General features: G+C 41.6%; 1 protein-coding gene across 2 annotated transcripts in view; it reads left to right on the forward strand.

The window, feature by feature from the left end:
- usp45 (ubiquitin specific peptidase 45) overlaps positions 1 to 17,530 on the forward strand; it is a 31,550-nt gene extending 14,020 nt beyond the window's left edge. Inside the window, exons 6-18 of one of the 2 annotated variants that reach the window (XM_086114671.1) lie at positions 136 to 287; positions 2,327 to 2,422; positions 2,835 to 2,965; positions 9,440 to 9,527; positions 11,261 to 11,342; positions 11,709 to 11,800; positions 12,028 to 12,084; positions 12,201 to 12,320; positions 12,417 to 13,059; positions 13,212 to 13,309; positions 13,437 to 13,523; positions 13,731 to 13,875; positions 16,118 to 17,530. In XM_086114671.1, coding sequence (XP_085970797.1) covers positions 136 to 287; positions 2,327 to 2,422; positions 2,835 to 2,965; positions 9,440 to 9,527; positions 11,261 to 11,342; positions 11,709 to 11,800; positions 12,028 to 12,084; positions 12,201 to 12,320; positions 12,417 to 13,059; positions 13,212 to 13,309; positions 13,437 to 13,523; positions 13,731 to 13,875; positions 16,118 to 16,248 — 1,922 coding nt within the window. In that variant the 3' untranslated portion in view covers positions 16,249 to 17,530. The remainder of the gene's footprint in view (positions 1 to 135; positions 288 to 2,326; positions 2,423 to 2,834; positions 2,966 to 9,439; positions 9,528 to 11,260; positions 11,343 to 11,708; positions 11,801 to 12,027; positions 12,085 to 12,200; positions 12,321 to 12,416; positions 13,060 to 13,211; positions 13,310 to 13,436; positions 13,524 to 13,730; positions 13,876 to 16,117) is intronic. The other variant, XM_086114672.1, reaches the window with a different exon arrangement.
- Positions 17,531 to 20,799: the final 3,269 nt, after the last annotated feature.

Here is a 20,799-nt window from a genome sequence, read left to right on the forward strand (position 1 = left end):
GTGGGTTGAAAATAAACAAATTTGGGTTATTTATCTGAGAGTGAGAGTGAGAAGGTTGGAATTCACATGATAAACTAGTCAATACAGCACCATTTTCTGGAATCATGTCAATTTGTATGTCTTCTCATGTTCTAGCAACATCGATCAAGATCCCGAAATTGAGGGAGGAACCCTCTGATTGTAATGACCCCTCAAGATGCAAAAGCTCACTCATCAACAATGGCTTCGTTCCTGTTAAAGGCATCAATAACCTCGGCAACACCTGCTTCTTTAATGCTGTTATGCAGGTTGGTACATTTCTCAACTGCTTTTGCAAAAACATCAATGTCCTCCACAATTCGATGTCTACAATTTACTTTACTATGCATTTTAACTGCGAGGGTTGAGAATGGCTTACTTTGAGAGGGCAGAATCAAATTTTAAAAAGCAACACAAAAATCCACCCACCCATCCATCTTCCGAACCGCTTAATCCTCACTAGGGTCGCAGGGCGTGCTTGAGCCAATCCCAGCTGTCTTCGGGCAGTAGGCGGGGGAAACCTGAACCGGTTTCCAGCCAATCGCAGGGCACACAGAGACGAACAACCATCCGCGCTCACACTCACACCTCGGGACAAATTATGAGTGTTCAGTCAGCCTGCCACGCATGTTTTTGGAATGTGGGAGGATACCTGAGTACCCAGAGAAAACCCACATAGGGAGAACACGCAAACTCCACACAAGAAGGCCGGAGCCGGAATCGAACCCTGCACCTCTGCACTGTGAGGCCGACGCGCTAACCAGTTGACAACCATGCTGAACACAAAGATCAAATACAGTATTACCTTGGCCGAAAGCAGGGGGCAATTAATTTTGCAAAGGGGCCACATAAGAAACTGCGATGCTTGCTCAAGACCAAGCCAACATGGAAATCTCTACTTCCATCCATCCATCCATCCATCCGTCCATTTTCAACCACTTATCCGGGGTCAGGTCGCGGAGGCAAAAGCCTTAGCAGTGAAGCCCAGACTTCCATCTCCCCAGCTACTTCTTCCAACTCTTCTCGGGGATCTCGAGGCGTTTCCAGGTGTTTTCCAGCATGTCCTGGGTCGTCCCCGGGGCCTCCTGCCGGTGGGACATGCACACCACACCTGACTAGGGAGGCTTCCAGGAGGCATCCTAATCAGACGCCCGAACCACCTCATCTGGCTCCTCTTGACGTGGAGAAGCGGCTCAACTCTGAGCCCCTCCCGGATGACTGACCTTCTCACCTTATCTCTCAGGGAGAGCTCCGACACTCTGCGGCGGAAACTCATTTTGGCCACTTGTATCCAGATCTCGTTCTTTCAGTCACAACCCATAGCTCGTGACCATGGGTGAGGGTACGAACCTTGATCGACCGGTAAATTGAGAGCTTCGCCTTTTGGCTCAGCTCCTTCTTCACCATGACAGACCGATACAAAGTCTGCATCACAACAGACGCTGCACCGATCCGCCTGTCGATCTCCCGCTCCCTCCTGCCCTCACTCGTGAACAAGACCCCAAGAGACTTAAAACTCCTCCACTCTTATGTTTTAACATGGTGTTTATTATGGACAATCCGTGACAAGCACAGAAGTCCAATAACAAAACATCAGTTGTGCTCTGACCAGCTTTTGAGGTCACTTTGATATATTTTCAAAACAGTGAGAAAAGCAGTGCAAACTTGGACATGTTTACCTGCCCACACATGAGTGGCTTTCGGTTGGCGCAGAGCATGATCACAATGCAATTCAACCATGCAGCCTCCCTAGTCTCTCTCTGGTTGTGTCATGGTCACTGCAAACTGACATGCCTCTTTAACAATGAACCTCTTTTTTTCTGCCATTTTGTTAATCACCCCTAGGACCTTCCTCTTTGATAGAAATTCGAGTGAGTGCGAATGCTATTCCCTCTCGCTCGCTCACTCTTTCTCTTTTGTATTCTCTCCTTGAAAACTGCAATCTTTTTGGTGAAAACATATAATTGTTAGAGGATGAGCCGTGTCTGCATTCACAATGCTGGCTCCATTGTGCCTTTTCCATAGCAACTGTCTTCATTGCCAAGATGTGACCAAACAAATCTCTTGATAGCAACGGAAAAGATACTTCTCTCTCTTATGGGACACTCGCTACTCCTCACCAAGACTCTGCTTTCATTTTAAAGCAACACGCGAGAACATGACCATCAGTACATCGGTGCAACATTTCACAAGGATATTTCAAATGACCACATGGAATTGCAACAATCTAAGAATGGTTGAGTGGATATCCAGTATTGGGTGTCGTGACGTGATTTAAATGTAAATGATAGGAATTTATTTCTTGCAGAATCTGTCCCAAACTCATATGCTCATTGACCTCATCCAGGAAGTGAAGGAGAAAGGGTATAAACTAAGGATCTGCCCCCCAGTTGAGAGCAATCTGGTAAAGTTCAAATGTCCTCTTCTTGACTTCTGGAATTCTTTTTCAAATACTAATTGTTAAGTTACTGGGTCGGTATTTATTTACTGGCAGCAACTGTATATATTTCTACTACACAACAGCTTGCTGTAGTGAGTAGCAGATATATTGAGATGTATGTGTTTGTTTACATGTACCTGTATATAGAATGATAACAAGAAACTGAGCAGTACCATAATGAATCTAATCATAATCTCACTGAATTGAACCGAATTGAATCGTTCCTCTTGAAGAATAAACTGTCCTTGACTGGTATTATTGTATGGATCGAGATGTGTATCAAATTAGCTTTTATTGGACTGATGCACACCCTAGTGAAAACCAATTTGGAATTATGTTAATTCAAGGTTATGACATTTTCTTTTTTTTTTTGCAGGCCCCATTAGTAGCAATGCTGCCCAGTCCTGAGCCCCTGACTGCAGCCATGCTTCTCTTCCTCCAGTGCATGAAAGAACCAGGAAAAGGTCCAGTTAATCCCAAGATCCTCTTTAATCAGCTCTGCCAGAAGTAAGGCACTTGTCTTCTTCACTTTCCTTTCCTTCTTTTCTTCTTGTTCTTTTCCTTCCCCTTTTTCCTTCTTCTTACTCCCTTTTCTTCTTAACTGTGGTGATATAAGTCAGTCTGCGAACACAAGCAATGACAATAAAACACACCAGGTTAAAAGATTAATCTGTCGCTAGTTGTTTTCAACAAAGAGAGTGTCGCTAAAATGATTAGAAGACGTCTCCAGTTCAACTCAGAACAGAATGAGAATTGAAAAAATGCTCTCACGGATGCCTACACCAAAAGATCGGTGATTGGCTCATTTCGCTGTCAATCAAAAAGAGATTCAGCCTCAGACAGATCATCCAATCATCATGCAGTAAAGCTGAGCGTCCGTGCCAGCCGATAAACGACGACTGTCCATAGACTCCCAGAGACGCTGAGCGTCCAATGGGCGGGACAAAACCTGCATTTATCCAATGACTTGTCTCGTTTCAATGCATTGGGACAACGGGCTCTGAACTCTCTAGACGCCCAGCGTCCGCGCTGTAGACGCTCAGCGTCCACACAGTTTAAAGCACAGTGAAGCTACGGGAATGAATGAGAAGAGAGTCGCGTCGTAACCAGTAATAAGAAGCTGATTCGGAACAAAAGTTTAGCGCGTTGGAGCGCATATTTAGTCAATGACATGTACACACAATTGTATGTATACACATATATTTGATCACTTATTTTTTTTACATTTTAGGGGAAGCTGAGCTTCCCTTGCAGTCTTAGAGCGATCGCCTTTGCCAATGCGCATGTGTAAACCAGTGTGGTGGTTGCTGTTGCCGTTTCCGAAGGAAGCAGTAGCGGTCGCTGTGGCATGCTGATGTTGGATTAGCGTTTTATGTAAGGCTTGTTTTAGTTGTAGTGAATCTCATTGTGAGGCAAGAGCAGAGAAAAAGATTTTGTATAATGGAACAGGGGGACTTTTCGTTGTAGGGGGAGCAGAAAAGGGGGAATGGCTTTCATGCATGAAAATATTTTCACACTAGGGGGTATTTTCGCCCATGTAGGTTTCGTTGTAGAGTTGTTTCACTGTATCAGTCTACTACTTTGCTTGGTACTCATTCTAAAATGTAACCATCACAATATAAATGACCCACAATGTGGATGCATCACAAATAATAGAATCTTTAGAAAAGGTGTTTGCACGGTCCTAAAAATCGAACAGGTTTTCATTTAGATTCAATATATTTCAAATTTCTCCCCGTCCTAGGGATGTCAAATTTTATTTATTTATTTATTTAGGGTTTGCCACTTGTTTGGATTTAAAGCTGCAATTATGCTCACCATGACCATTTTCTCCTTGGATAGCCAGATAGCCATGTGATAGGTCATACGACTCCAGAATACATGCCTTCGAAAGAGGAGACTGCAAAGTGTAACTTCCGAAAACAAATGAAAACAGAATGATGTTGCAGTAAAAGTCTATGAAAACATCACAAAAGAAGACTGTTTGCTTTTTTTCGTGTGTGATTGTTTAGTAAAATAAGCAAATTGATATTTATGGTACAGTACTTGTGCATATGATTGTTTGACGCTGGCACCTGTGGGTGTATATAAACGTATTGTTTCTCGTGTCCACATCATAAGAAAAGAAGACTGTAAAAGTTTGGTGATGTCAAAGGGCCGTACGCTTGAAGCGGTTATTTTAAGCAAAGGATTTGCAACAAAGTATTTGGTCTTATATTGTGGTCAAGTTGCCCGGGATGGGTTCTTGTTTAAGCATGGTACATTGCAGGAGTTTGGTATTGCACTATTGTGCAGGTGGGTGACCAGGATATTTGATGCTGGGTGACTTGGTACATCTCTGGTGCGGCTTTGACATTCATTCTGGTACCTAACTTTCAGCGAGCAGGCGTGAGCATTTGTTCTCGTGTGTGTGTGTGTGTGTGTGTGTGTGTGTGTGTGTGTGTGTGTGTGTGTGTGTGTGTGTGTGTGTGTGTGTGTGTGTGTGTGTGTGTGTGTGTGTGTGTGTGTGTGTGTGTGTGTGTGCACTCTGCAACCTCACCTGGTACCATTTCAGCCCACAGCACTCATGCAGCCTGTGTGCATTCAGACAGTAAGCATTGCAACCACCTGTATGCAATCAAATGTAACTAATTTTACATTGGGCTCATTTTTTCCACTCCCGTGCGTTTGAAATGAAAGTTATTGTGTTAAGCCTCAGTACTCATTTCTGACATGCCACATTCAACCCCCCCCAAAAAAAATTATATATAAATGTTTTGATTGAGATACAACTATAACACAAATGTGAGTATTCTCATTTAATTGTAATCACGTCATAAATCAAGAGTTCAAATGATTCTTAAACTTCTATTTGTGCTAACGGTTTTGCATTCAGTCAGAGATGCATCTCCTTTTTTCACTGGGGCTATTTTCAAGTGTGTGTGTGTGTGTGTGTGTGTGTGTGTGTGTGTGTGTGTGTGTGTGTGTGTGTGTGTGTGTGTGTGTGTGTGTGTGTCTGCATGCGTGTGTTTTACACTGATCCTCGAAAGAACCCAGCCAGTGTCAAATTTAGTCACCTGATGAGTCCACATTCTGTGGCATCTGTGAGCAGTACCAGTCAATACTTATAATAATCGTAAGTACAGTGCATACACTCAAAGGAAATTCTGGACTTTTTCTCAACATCCTTAACGCTGGAACACCATGAAATGCCATTAGTTTTACCTGTCTCGACTCTCAAGTATTTCTGTTCGATTGACTTTTCTGTATGGCCGTAGATACCATATGGGTGACATAAACCCCTGCAGGTTGTAATTGTCACATCACTGAAACTTTTGAGCATGTACAGCTTTAAATAAAAGCAAGCAAATATTGATCATGTTGGTTTACTTTGTTACTGTGCCTTAGGTCTGGACTTTGCAGTGTTTTGCGTCCATCTCTGCTTTCTTTTTCTCTTTTGTTGCTACAGTTCTCATTCTGTCTGAAGTGTTTAACACTACTTTTTTTTTCAATTTCCTGCAATACTATTTTTGAAGTGATCAATTTAAGATATGAGAATCGTGGATGAATTATTGAGACAGTCTATTCAATAAAATAAATGTTTGCACAATATTTTGAGCCACAAAACGTATCTACCGAACAGCAATTATCATCAACATAAACCGTGGTGAATTTGGAGAGGCCAAATGTGAAATTTTTGACATTACATGCGGTCAAGTCACGCGAAGTGACGTCATGCGGCCTTTGGAGGACCCCGCCTGTGAATTTGGACATAGCCCATGTTTCAAAATGCACATCACTTCAGCCCATTGTTAAATAGAGGGTTGGCAGGAGTTTTGCATAACTGTGCGAACAGTAACACCACACTCTAAATGTACAGTTTGGACCGTTTTCACAAACCTTCCCACCCCTAGTTAGGTTACTTAGGGATACTTAAACATTCACAATCACATATTTTTCACTGGTCGCAAACCATTGTTCGTATCGCTAGCTCACCTGTGATATTAGCTTACCTTTTTGTAGGTTTGTAATGACAAATGAAGTTAGACATTGTCATTGCTGTGTGTTCATACCGTGCGTATTACCATCCCATTTTTGCCCATGTCATTGACAAGATAACCATTCATTCAAATGAATGATCCTCCGAGTTGCTCCCATCGTCGCTGTTGTTGTTCAGGTTGCTACTTCACACACTGACTAGGTTGCCACTGTGGCGTGAATTAAACCCCTCTCCCTTGCTTTCCTTCCTGTGAAACTGTGTTAAAATGTAGATTTCAAACTGCAAAACAATATGACTTCTTAAGTCATGTAGGTCAAGTCCTAAAAATATCAACTCAAGTCTGACTCCAGTCAAGTCATATGACTCGAAACTCCCATCTTTGCAGTACTGCCTGTTGCGAAAGAATACAGTTGCATCCTCTAATGTAATTAATTCTTGCGGAATCAGCCAATTGATCTGAAGCCGTTACCTAGTTCAAAGATATATTCACCTGTGGCAAATTGTGAAAAGTGTTGGAACAGTCAAGCGCCAAATGTTTTCTTCCAACCTTCCACCTTAGGAAAAAAAACTCTTCTTTTGTTTGAGGTGTAGCTAATTGTTGTTGAAGTGAGTTTGACTGTCTTACCACTTGTATTGTCCGACCCCTTATGTGTCTAATGACAAGTTGGACAAACTGGACAATAACATGTCACCCAAGAAACATTCATCTTCATCTTGGGCTGCTTAATATTTTAGGATGGCCAATGTGCACTTAATCCTGTTGGGAGAAAAAAAGAGATTCCATTTTATTTCCTTTGTATGTATTTTGTTTTCTAAATGTCAACTTACCCACATCTTTGAAAAATATTCTTTACAATCCTTTTTGAGAAGATGCACTTGCTCGATGGAAACAGCCAAAGATGAAAATAAATTCTATCTCTTGCTTTGACACGCACACAAAAACACGGACGTGCACTACAAACAGCATCAGGCTGGGTGGACATGTTTGTCTGCGCAGTAGGCAAGACATCTTTCAGTTTTGATAAGAAAGATATTCACAGTTGTTTGAAATAAGTACAGTATAGGTTTGCGTGCTTTTGCTAAATTTCAAGTCTTGGTCAGAATTGTCTCTTTGTAGAGTCTTTTTAATTGAGCTCTCGCTTCTGGAAATACAACAACAAAAGGCAAACCTGCAAATGCACAATACAGTGTAGCCAAATGGAATCTTTTCAAATGTTCGCATTTTTTGAATGTACGAGGGGGGCCAGAGTTGGGCCTGAACAAAGATTCGGAGCCGCAGTCTCTGGACTGTGAAGCAAATGCACTAGCCACGTACAACAATCTGCCGCCCAGCCAAAACCTATCCATTCAAAGCCCAAGTTCATTTTTAATGTTTTTTTTTTTAAATGTTCAGCGTCGTCCCATAATTACCCGTATAGTAAATCTGCTCAAAATCTCTTTAACTCAATTAGTAAGTTACTTTTATTCATCCCTTGATTGAAATTCTGCAAATTACTGCATCCTTATCTGGTTTAGGTGGATTATGTTCTGAATAAATTTGGCATACAAATATTAATGCAAGTTTTCTTTTTACTGATGTGTGTATCCAATATTTTGGCTGAGTCTGGAATGCAAGATAAAAAGGGCATTTGCTGCTGATGTATTTACACTATTTAATATGTCTCAATATCTATCTCTGTATTTTCTTTTTGCATGTTTCGGTGACCATACTGTAAGGGATTGAGTGTTTATGCCTGCATGTGAGTAAGTGCAGGAATAATTCATTATTTGCTTTGTTTACGGGTGCATGTTGCTCATACGTGTGTGTTCAGGGTATGAGCTTGTGTGGCCTTGTGTCTGGTACTAACTCATCCGGCTATTAATTGTGTTAGCACCGCAGCTGTTTGCATTGACCAGATTGAGAACAACGCTACAGGGCCCTTCTGCTTCCCTCCATAGGGACGAGCTTCCAGACCTCCTCTTTGCCACTTAATTCAAACCAATTTTTAACTTTTCTTTTTTTTTTAATTGTTCCATTCCCCCCTCCCCACTTTTGCTTCTGTGTGACTCTGATATTCTTCATTTACTCTGGTCTGACTCCATTCTCAAAAGGTGGACATTTCATTGCATGCAGTTGCTTTTTAGGTCTTGCAAATATTTCCCCCTCCACCCACCTTTCTCTTTTGAATGTGCGGCTAGGGATCAATATTGTGTCAGTATTTAAGGGTGGGGGCAGTTGACTTAGGACAAAACTAGACCTCCTGCAAAGCACAGATTGTTGGCCGGCAAATAAAGTATCATACCACAAGGACTTTGTGTTAAAGAGACTCGTTAATTTCCATGTTTAACACACTAGCCCAACACTCGGACTGTTCGTCTCTTAACCCAGAAGTGTTGTGCTTCTCACTTTGTGTCATGCATATGAGACCAGCCTGTCCTCTGGTTATGTGGCTATTTGGGCCCAACAGGTTGATGTGGCTCTGTCCTTTGCTGCCCATATGTCCCTGACATCTGTCCTCACATCTGTTCAATGTGGACAGCCAGGGGACGGATGCAAAAAGAGCCTTTCCTCTCCACACGTAGTCATTAACGCTTAGGTTGGATGACTGTCGAACAAGAAAAATACATCAACAGGCCACCTACATGTTTTGAGTGTAGAGTACTTGTGTCTTATAAATAACTAGTGTATTGATGCTCTCGATGGGATTGGTGATCGTTTGTGTGTCTCTTCAAATGATACATGTTCCACAGACTTACAAGGTAGCAAGGCAGACATTCATGAAGCAGAAACAGTAACCCAATATTCACAAATTGTTTTTATAACTGTAATTGTGTAAATTACCAACAGCATCACAACACCTGATTCCGTATAGAAATATCTGAATATTATTCCATGTTAAATAGTGGAGAGCTGTTTAATCACTTCATATTAAATATGAATAAAATGATTTGCAGCAGCTTATTTTCATTTGTGTTTCATGTATTTTATTCATGTTTTTTGTTTTGTTTTGTTTTTAAATTAGGGCTTCACGCTTTAAGGGGTATCAACAACAGGACAGCCAGGAGCTCCTTCACTATTTGCTGGACTCCATACGAGTAGAGGAAACTAAAGTGAGTAATATCCATTATAATACGTTTCCTTTCTTTGACGAACAAAGAACAGCCCCGTTTTATCGTGTTTTTTTCTACACCTGTTATTATATTCTAAATCAGAGATTTGATCTGACGTTTAATATCGTGTGTACTCCTGTGATCGTGTGCACGTGTATGCCTGCGAGGCTGCAACACATTGCCACCCCCAAACTCTTCACAGAGTAATTAGCAGACCCAAAGCCGCTTTTTGGAAGGCTGAGATGTTCCCAGTTGCCCCACCAGTGGCTACGTGAACCTAGCAGGGGAAGTTAGCGGGTGTGTTTAGTGGTCAGCCCCAGGCTGCACTGTCTCGGATCCCATTCAAACTTGTGAACATTTGCAGTTGTGCCACTTCAGGGACTTGCAAGTGGCATAGCCTGCATCATTGTGTGATCTTGGGAAACCCACAGCTGCTGAATGAACTCTGGGGCTGCCCCATTGTGCTTGGGGGTCACCCATCAGCCCCTCCCTGACACACGCGCACACACACACACACGCACACACACTCATCATCCAATTTAATCAAGGACGCATAGAGGAGGAGTTTCAGTCTTTATTCATGGAATCAAATGCTTTTAATCAACCAGGCATGCTCACAAAATACACTGGCATAATAGCAACTCTTCTGTGTTTTAAATTAAAATGATCACACAATTTTGGAGTACATTTTTTTTGCTGGAAAAAAAGCCATCAAAAATCAACAAACACTCCTTCCACAAATTAGTCATTGTTCATTTGTTTGTGGTAATTTTGACATATTCTGTAACATTTGGAGTGTTTTAATCATACATTGAAGGACAATGTGAATGCACACTGACTTGTGTGTAGCTGAGCATGAGAAGGTGATGGCGGTGACCATCCTCTCAAAGGCCCTAAATGTTTGTGTTCATTGGCCATTAGTATCAGGGAGCTAAATATGCTAATCTGGGCCCAGTCAATTATCACCAATTAACGGAGATGGTAGTTATTACTCTCTCAGGGCATGGACTGTCCTTCTTCACCCCATCTTCATTTTTGGTTCCACTCCTACACCCTTTTACCAGCAATCCTGCCCACCCCCTCTCCTTAACCATGTGGGAGCGCGCATGCTGTTACTTTGGAGAGGAAGGGTGGGGGTTACTGGTAATTAATTAGGAGAGCTTCAGCCTCATCTCACTGTGCTGTGCTGACTGAGTGGTCTGAGAGATTGGGTGGACTGGGATTAACAAGGTTTTTTGACCTAAATAGCCAGTCCAGTGCGTGGGTCCTGGGACAATGGGGGTGACTGGTCTCAAATACAGACACAGACCACGGCCAATTATGTATTGATTGGTGCTTTACTGTGGCTGTGCCTCTTCACAGCTCTCTCACCAACAACTCACTGACCATGTCACCTTTAATCAGAGGAGCCCTCCCTGTAAAGAGTTTTCACACACACACACACACACACACACACACACACACACACAAGCACATAATACACTGAAATGAACCTCATTTTAACAATTTCAGACAAGGACAATAATTATTTTACAAATGATGCTTATAATAAATAGAACTGTCAATCAGAGTGTTTGCGGGGAAGTTGATATTTTTGTAAAGGATGTAATTAAAAGAATATAAAGAAACACAAAGGGAATCTACCATGGTCACTAGATTGCAACATTTCAAGTTTAAATTCTCCAAGGGATCTGATGTGAAATCACAGTTGTTTCTTTTTATTTGTTTTCCAGAGGGTGAAGGCAGGAATCCTCAGGGCTTTTAACAATCCCACTGAGAAGACGGCAAATGAGGAAACCAGGCGTAAAGTCAAAGGTTCGTGATGCTGAACGGACTAAGAACCATAGTGCCATCTACTGGCCGTTCAAGGAAATCATATTACTAAACATGATGGCTCCGTTGTAAAAAAATATATATTTACAAATCAAAATCTGAAAGCTGCAGTGGCAGATCATATGAATCACAGCTTCATAGTTTTGAGTTTCAAATTGGGGCGTGAGTTTGTAGCTTTAAAAAACGTCAACAAATAAAGCTATAATCGTGAAGATTCAGATTCAGAAATGTACAAGAGATGAACTGCATTGTCTCTGTGAATGTGGGTTCAATGTGGCATTTTCACCTAATAGTCAATTACAATAATCAATTACAATAAAATAAATGCACACTGTCTCATCCCACCAGCATATGGAAAGGAAGGTGTAAAGATGAACTTCGTTGACCGCATCTTTGTTGGAGAACTGACCAACACCATTATGTGTGAAGAGTGTGAACATGTAAGTGTGGGTGGGTAAACATGATGTATGAACCAGTCACACTGCATTAGTAGCATTGACAGTGAGTCTTTCCTAAAATGCATTTTATTGCAACACATACTTAGGATTAAGGATTAAGATCAGGGGATGTTGTTAATATTTGTCAACTGTGGGCTTGTGAAGCCCTTTGGGACGTTTTGTGATTCAGAGCTGTACATTTGACTTGACTTCACTGATTTGTCTTTCAGATCTCGACAGTTAAGGAAGCTTTCATAGACATCTCTTTACCCATCATAGAGGAACGTGTAAGACGCTGAACATTTTCTAGAAATAGCGGTTTTATGGATTCTTAATTATGCTTAAAATTAAAGATTTATTTATTTTTTTACTTTGTGGCAACGATGTTGTTCACTTGCCACAGATATCAAAACCATCTAACAGTGTCAGGCCAGCGAAGGGAAGTCGGGAGCAGGAAACCAACACAGTGGTCCTTTCCACTACAAACTCAGCCACCAAAAACACCAGGAAGCTGAGTGGACAGGTGGGTCACCGCTACTATTCAACACTATTTTACACATCAACATTCAAATGTGAAAGATGGCAAGATGTTGTGGGTGTTTTTGTTTTTTTTCTCCAGAAACATTGTGGCAGGAGGTCTTCCAGTTCTGTGGATGGAAAGGGGGCAGGCTGCTGTGTGGAACAACCCCAAGAAGAGGGAATTGCAAGTGGATCAGCCCGCTGTGTCTCTGCTCACAAGATGGGCACTTGCGGAAGCCTCTCAGATGGCAGTGAGAGAGGCTCTGGTCCTCAGGACAGCAGTAACGATGCCGACAGCGAGGCTTCAGAGACCGAGTGGGCCCCGCACACTTCCTGCTCCAGTCATGTCCAATCTCACCCAACACCCACTTTCAATTCATCCACTGTATCTGTTTCTACCTCACCATCATCCTCTTCCAAGCAAGTTGATACTGTCGAGCCTCTTGTAAGTAGTTTGTCAAAAGTCAGCCTTGGCTGTAGTTCAGGGGACAGCACTCCCTCTTTGCGATGTTCTCTGGAAGAACCAGAGGAAACAAAATCCCGAGAGAATCTCCGCCATCATTACCACCAGGGGGCATTCCAGGCACTCTCCCAAAGTTACAATCCCGGCTCCAAGGAGTGCTCCATCCAGTCCTGCCTCCACCAGTTTACCTCGGTGGAACTTCTGATGGGCAACAACAAGTTGCTTTGTGAGAGCTGCACTGAACGCAGACAAAAGCAGATGCGCAAGAGCAGCTCAGCTGGTGGGCAAAAATCTTTGCATGTCCCTGTTTATCCTGCAAAGGATTTTAAAATGGTTTTATTGCAAACAGGTCTCCAGTCAAACAAACGGGTTGAATGCATTTGATACCTTAAATTCTCCCTTTTTTTTGATGTTTTTGTATTGCTGTTGTAGAGAAAAAGGTGGAGAAGATTTATACCAGCGCAAGGAAACAAATGCTCATTTCCTCACTTCCTCCTGTGATCACGCTGCATCTGAAACGCTTCCACCAGGTTTGTCTTTTTTTTTTTATCATTTCATCATTTTTATCACAAACCTAATACGTGAAGTTCTGAACCTTTTAAAAGTTTGTGTGGTCTGAGAGTCAGATATCTGTCTGCTGTCATTTTGTCTTCAAAGGCTGGGATGAATCTACGAAAAGTGAACCGCCATGTCGACTTTCCTTTGATCTTAGATCTGGCCCCATTTTGTTCAGCATCATGCAAGGTAGAAATGTATTTCATCATTAAGTACAACTGCATTATCTATGCCCAATCGTTTCACTCTTTCTCATTGCCTGTATTTTTTGATTCATATTTTTTGGGTGTACTGTTGTTGGGGACTATTTACCTTTTTTTTAAAAGTAAATTATTATTATTATTATTACCTTTTTTCTTGTTTTCCTGACTGCTAATTGTATTTCCTCAACTTTAGCAGAACCTGCTGCATGGCGACCGTGTCCTTTACAGCCTGTATGGGATTGTAGAGCATAGTGGCTCAATGCGTGGCGGTCACTACGCTGCGTATGTAAAAGTCCGTGCTCCCCAGAAGAAAACAGAGCATCACAGAAACTTGTCAGGTCAGCGCTCAGCAGTCTCTATTACTTTCGAATGGTTATAACTCCCCTTTTTGACCTCTTGTCCTCAATGAAGCAAATGTTGCATTGGAGTTGTGTCAAGCTGAGACAGACGGCTTTGCTTGTTACTGAGGTGTGCTAATGAATGGTCTGTCATCGGAGACAGAGGCACACTACTTTGTTTTTTTCTTTCCTTATGTAATGTATATTTGTCAATCACATCTGCACATCGCACCTTTACTCAGAAATTCACTCTGATGCCCTATCGCCACTCTGAGAATGTGTGGGCTCGGAGAGGCAGATCGCAGATCGCACTCCCCCTCCCAATAATTATCAAACTCAGCCTATGCTATCAACCAGGGATGCCCATTACGTCGATCCTGATCGACCAGTAGATCTCAGACAGCTCCCAAGTAGATCTGAGGAGTGTCGAGTAGAAAAAACAAACCATTTGTGTCTTTTTACATGTTAGTAATATATTTTTTGTGTTAATGTACGCTGTACCCTAATCATCCTCATCAGTCCCATTTTCACCCAAAATAAATAAATAAATAAATAAAATAAAGCAGGTAAATCTTGAACTTACGGTGGCGAGTGATTACGTCACCGGAAGTTGTGAGCGCTCAGCAGTCTTCAATTGCAGCTTGTGATTAGAGCTTCTTGCGCGATATCTTTTATCGTCATTATTCTCATTCAGAGTTTGTTTCGTGTACAATTCACCGAGGGCATGGGCAAAGAATAGGAATCTAGGAGGGCCTAGGGAAGCACTTTAAAACGGTACGTTTGAGCTACGATAGTTAACAGGCTGCAAAAGTGCACCGCATGCCTCGGTTTCAGGCTGTTTCTCATGTGCGTGCGTGCATGTGTGTGCGTGTGCGCGCGCGCGCGTGCCAATTAGGGGCGATCCCGGGAGGTTGAAAGTAGATTTTGGGCACCCCTGCTATAAACCAACAAGCGGTTCGTGCCCGAAGTTTTTCCATCTGTACTGCCTGACGCACTGGGACTGAGACATTCTGAATAAACAAACGGCACATTTGAACAATGCTTTGAGGTCCGGAAAGGTCAGACCAAGGCAATGTGTGCCCAGAGCACATTTCAGAGTGCACCCACGATTAAGGGTTTTGGGTGCGAGACTGAGCTCGGCTATAATTGGTCTCATATTTGTAAAATAAATGTCCCCCCAAAATGGATTTATATGCTTGAATGATTTATGATTTTCTTCTAATCCATGACTTTTTGACTCGTGTGATATATAATCTGAAAAATATGGTCCTTCTAATTAGAATTTAAAGTTTTTCGATCAATTTAAGAAATCATTACTGTGAATGGGATGGCAGAATATGCACCAAGGCATAGCTGCAGTTCAGTTTCAATTCAATAAAAAATTATGTTTAGTACTGTGCAAAAGTTTAAGTTCACCACTAGCTTTGTTTTTATCATATACCCATTTTCGCCTCAGTCAGTAACTTGTAAAATTTCAACTCATAGGATATAACAGGTTCACACAAATGAATGCAAAACCAATGTGCGCTAAAGTTTTTATAGGAATGGTGCATGAAGAAACAACAACAAAAAACTTTTAAACTGTTTATACAGTAATCCCTCATTTATCGCGGGGGTTACGTTCCAAAAAGAACCCATGATAAGTGAAATCCGTGAAATAGTCATTTATTTTTTACAATTATGACATACACAATACTTTATTGAATGAAACCAAAGATTAAGCCTTTTTTCAAGAACAGGCGTTTAAAATAAAACTAAAATATAAATGTTTTCTTACAAACAGCTGACAGATTATAGAAATACTGAATGTAAAGTTTCGTCGACATTGTGGGGTTTGTCATGGAGAAAATGTGGCAAGATGACCACTGATGAGGCAGGGAGTCTGTTGACATTAGTCTACAGTCCCTTAGCCAATCAGGATGCTGAACACAATGCACTGAAAAAAAATGTAATACGATGGCCGAAAAAAACATCTGTGAAAGACGCACTGTGTTTTAGTGAGGGATTGCTGTATTTCAATCCGTTTTGGTGATGATGTGGATAAGGGAGATGTGAGTAATGCTGGTACGAATAAACCAGTAAACAAACAACATTCCACTGCCGCATACCTGCAAAGAAAGTTTCTTGTGATTTAGCAGCTAAGCTTTTGTCAGTATCGCAGCCTACTGCCTCCATCAAATTAAACTTTATAACCCCGTTGTTTTTACACAATGCTGTATTTGTTTGTGTATGTGTGTTTCAGTTGCAAAGGACTATAGCAGCAGTTCCCAGGGCCAGTGGTTCTACATCAGTGATACTACGGTCCAAATTGTCCCAGAGTCCAGAGTTCTTCTCTCTCAAGCATATCTGCTGTTCTATGAGGAAATGATATGATCTGACAAATGTCATACAGGACATTTAATCTGACTAGTGTCATGTTTTCATCTCTTAAGGATTGGAAAAGGGAAATGTTTTTTCTTCAATCACATTTGCAATTCTTTCATAAATTCATACTTCTAAATCGTGAAATTATCTAGATTAACATTTGAACATGAGGTTACGTTGCGATTGGCTTTTGGTTTTTAATTGCTTGTTGTGCTCACTGGTCGGATGAGTCTGACACCGTTAATAACACAAGGTGTCAGAGGTTAATTTAGTAAACATGACGATCAGATGCTACCATTTGAGAAAACAGCTTGAGCCATTTATTCACAGTAATTAATACCTAAGATATAGTAGTCAAAATTCACATAATACTGTTTGACTTGCTACACATAGCAAATTAAAGGATTTGCAAAACAGTTGTAGAAAGGTCGTACAATCAATTTTTTCCTTTTTGCGCAAAAATATTTCAGTGCATCACATTTGCCAAAGATCAAGTCATATCCGATCAAATCAAATCAAAACCAAAGTATTTTTCTGCCTTAATTTTTTTTTTGTCTATTTAAGGCAATCCTTTGTGGCACATGCAAAATACTGTTGATCATTTAAATCTGATTGCCTTCATTGCACAGTATTTGACCTCTACTGTAGTAGCAAACAACCAGACACTCAAAATGTCGACCCAGCTACTATTGGTAAGGTTTTACCAAACAATCAGTCAATGATAAACTGAGGCTTGAAGCCTTACTAGTAAAACAACATCTTTGTGTAATATGCATGGGATCAATGTTCTAATTTATTTATTGATTATTCTTGCATCATAAAATGAGACTTTATATATATATATTTTGTCTAAACGTTTTTAAAATTTGCCAAAAGGGAGTTGATTGGCAGAATAGAGATTTAGAGTTTTTTTGTTAAAACATAAGATTCCACAAATTCAGTGCCTATGCCAATTGTAATGAAACATGCATGGTGAAAAGAAACACATGCAGAATTAAATGCCCTAATGGCTACTGTATGTGACATTCATCTCCATTGAAGTTTGTAAGTGTGTACTAATACACTTGTGCGTTATGTCGCGGCATGCAGGGTTTCTCCTTGAGGCAAATATTTTTTGTAGGACATTTCATCTTGAAATAATGAACTCTTGTTATACATTGAAACCATGGACATAGAGTATTACAAATTAAATAAATGTATGGACAAAATCTTCAGAAGTCTGTATTTTAGCCACAACAGCCTGAATAAAATGCAGGGCATGATGAAAATGATGTACTGTGTTGTCTTGGCACTTGAAGTTGTTGTCATCCTGTTTTTTGTTCCTTCCTTTTCTCTGAAATTGCAGCGACAAACGCTCTGACTGTCGGTCTGTGTCCCATGGTGCCACATTTGAGCCATCTTGCCTGCTGATACGCCCTGACAGGCGCAAAGCAGGACTGCTCCACAACATGTCGAGAGCTGGTGATGAGGAGGTGGGTGTGGAATCAGGAAAAGGGCAACGTTCACAAACATTGCCATGTGCATCCTCTTGTTACTACAAGCTGTGACACACAAGTCACGCTGCTGCAACGTAAGAACAGGTTGTCAAGCTGCCACCAATGAAAAAGCTAATCTTTTCTGAAATGTGTTTGGCTATTTTTATAATACGGGGGTGGCTGGCATGGCCTTTGGCTCAGAGACATGCTGCTGATGCATTAGACATGAGTTAATCTCAGTTAACAAAAATACACCCCACCCCCTTTGAGACAGTTGTAAGAAACAAATGGGTTGGTGCTGTAGGGCTCATCACTGTCGACCAGCAGTGCAGGTTAAATTTTGCTGCTCTCACCACACATGCCATCATCACTGCCAGCCTCGCCCGGTTTGACGCCACAGCTCACATATCCAAATTAATAACGTAAACACATCCCTTCGTGTAAAGCTCTGCACATTGACTTTGGCTTTTCTCCTCACAAAGCATACGCACACACCAAGACCACAACCCAATTTAAATGTTGCATGAAATTGCTGAAATACTGAAATATACATTCATGTAGCGAAATGTTCTGTAGATTTGCCAGTTAAACTTTCAGTAATTATCATGTTGGTAACATAAAATTATTTACAAAAAGGTGAAGGGGAGCTACAATTGATTTAAAAGGTCTGCACACCTACTCGTGTTCAAAATGTCATGCTTTTGTGACAGAAAAAGAAATGAGCCCAAAATCCCATCTTTTTAGTTTTTGTACCCCCGCTAGAGAACGTTACATCGACAATTCATTTGAAAAACGAAAAAATAACCTGCCACCTTTTGACATTCCTCTGATTAACCCCAAACACAAATTCAGCAGTTCTATGAGGCTTTTTAGTCACATCTTACAGCACAGTGCCATGGGCTGCAGAGAACTTTCAAAGAATGTTGAAGACATTAAATGGAACACAGTGAAGACGATCACCAAGTGGCCAAATCTTATGGCACAACAATGACATGACCGGGTGGTCCAGTGGTTAGCACGTCGACCTCACATCGCAGAGGTACCGGGTTCAATTCCAACTCCGGCCTCCCTGTGTGGAGTTTGCATGTTCTCTTCGGGCCTGCGTGGGTTTTCTCCGGGTACTTCGGTTTCCTCCCACATTCCAAAAAAATGCATGGGAGGTTAATGGAACACTCTAAATTCCCTCTCCCTACCCAGTGTTTTCCTTTCTGAACTCTGACTGTAAATTTCCCCATTGCGGGACAAATAAAGGATATCTTAAATTCTCCCTAGGTGTGAGTGTGAGCGTGGATGGTTGTTCGTCTGTGTGTGCCCTGCGATTGGCTGGCAACCGGTTCAGGGTGTCCCCTGCCTACTGCCCGAAGACAGCTGGGATAGGCTCCAGCACCCCCCACGACCGTTGTGAGGATAAGCGGATCTGAAAATGGAGGGATATTTGTATTTAGCTCAGTAGTTATTTTACAAACCAACAGACCAGGGATGTGCAGTGACCTTAGGAGGGGCAGGTCCTCAGAGTAAAAAGAGGGGCACGTGTAAATGATGGCGTTCCTGCGCCACCTACCTCCTGGGATTCAAACCTGCGCCACCTGCGAAGTGAAGAGGAGGATGCTGACTACTGAGCTTAAAGCCAGCAAAAGGCCAGCCCCCTCTGAGAGCTCAGAGGAGTGAGGTTTTACTAACATACAGTACAATATATGAAATTTTTATTTTTCACAAAGTTAGAACATTGAAAAGTTACATATCGCTAAGAATGACCCATGTAAAGAAAATGACACTCTCCAACAATATAATACCAATGTTAGAAGAAGGTAAACAAAGGTAAAAACTTGAATAAGAACATGACTTGTCTCACTACATTTTAATTTAAGATAGCTCACAGTGTAACAATTAGACTCTGTGATACGTCTACAAAACCAATCAAATTTCTTTTCATGTTTTGCATGAGTTTTCCGAATTAAACATAACAATGTCTTTGGATTTTTGTGTACTGTGAGACTAGTTAAATTAAGCCACAAAAACGAGACAGCAGGTGCAGCGGTGACCTGCCTTTGAAAGAGCGGCGCGTCGAGAAGTATATGACGTAATCTGTGTTATAATGATAGTATCATTTAAATTGTTGAGTTTTATTCTTGAAAGGCAACAAAATGGCTTTCACATGTACCTCAAAATAAAAAATAGGACAAAGGGACACTTTGGGCACTGTTGCCCACAGTGCTCCTTTGTCCTGCCTGTGTCAGCGTTTCCCCTCGAATTCATCTATTCACACAGATGCGTGTTATTTGCTGAAAGACTTGCCAAAGCCCTGTCCTCGACAGCCAGAACATTTTCAGTGGAGTGGCCAGGATAACAAAACATCTCAGTGAGGAGGCAGCCATAGGCAAACGTGTGCATTCATGTGTACTTTTACATGCTTGTAACCCTCTCTGTAACTGAGAAGTCATTGTCTATCATCGGGGTCGGCAACACACGGCTCTCAAGCCGCATGCGGCTCGTTAGTGCCCCCGAGTGGCTCCCGAGAGCTTTTTCAAAAATGTTTGAAAATGGAAAAAGATGGGAGGGAAATATATATTTTTTGTTTTAATATGGTTTCTGTCAGAGGACAAACATGACACAAACATTAACGTTTTCCGATGCTGTAAAAATGTGTCGAATAAATTTTAAATGTCAACGAATATTTGCGTCATAGCCTGCGACACACGTTTCTATTAGCAGGGCGGGATGTCAGTCGGGGGCTGTTGTAAAAAAAAAAAAAAAAACCAAAAAAAAAAAACAACACTGCCTTTAACGTACAATTCACCGAAGGTACTTGCTCAGAATGGTAATCTGGGCGGCCAAGAGAAGCATTTTTAAATGGTACACATGAGCTACGATGGTTAGCACACTCTTAAAACTGTGTCCCGTGCGTCGTTCATCTTGGCTGTTGCTCATTACGGCATGCGTGTGCAGTAACGTGTCGATCGCGGGAGGTTGGTTGTTCGAAAAGTAGATCTTCCATCCAAAACGTTTGGGCACCCCTCCTCTACAGTATGAACTGCAGGGGGGGAAAAAACTTTTAATCATGAATGGTCGTTGTGTATTTTTAGCC

Source organism: Hippocampus guttulatus, chromosome 6 (assembly GCF_054856545.1).
Source record: "Hippocampus guttulatus isolate MCC_2025c chromosome 6, RoL_Hgut_1.0, whole genome shotgun sequence".
In the NCBI taxonomy this organism is placed as follows: Eukaryota; Metazoa; Chordata; class Actinopteri; order Syngnathiformes; family Syngnathidae; genus Hippocampus; species Hippocampus guttulatus.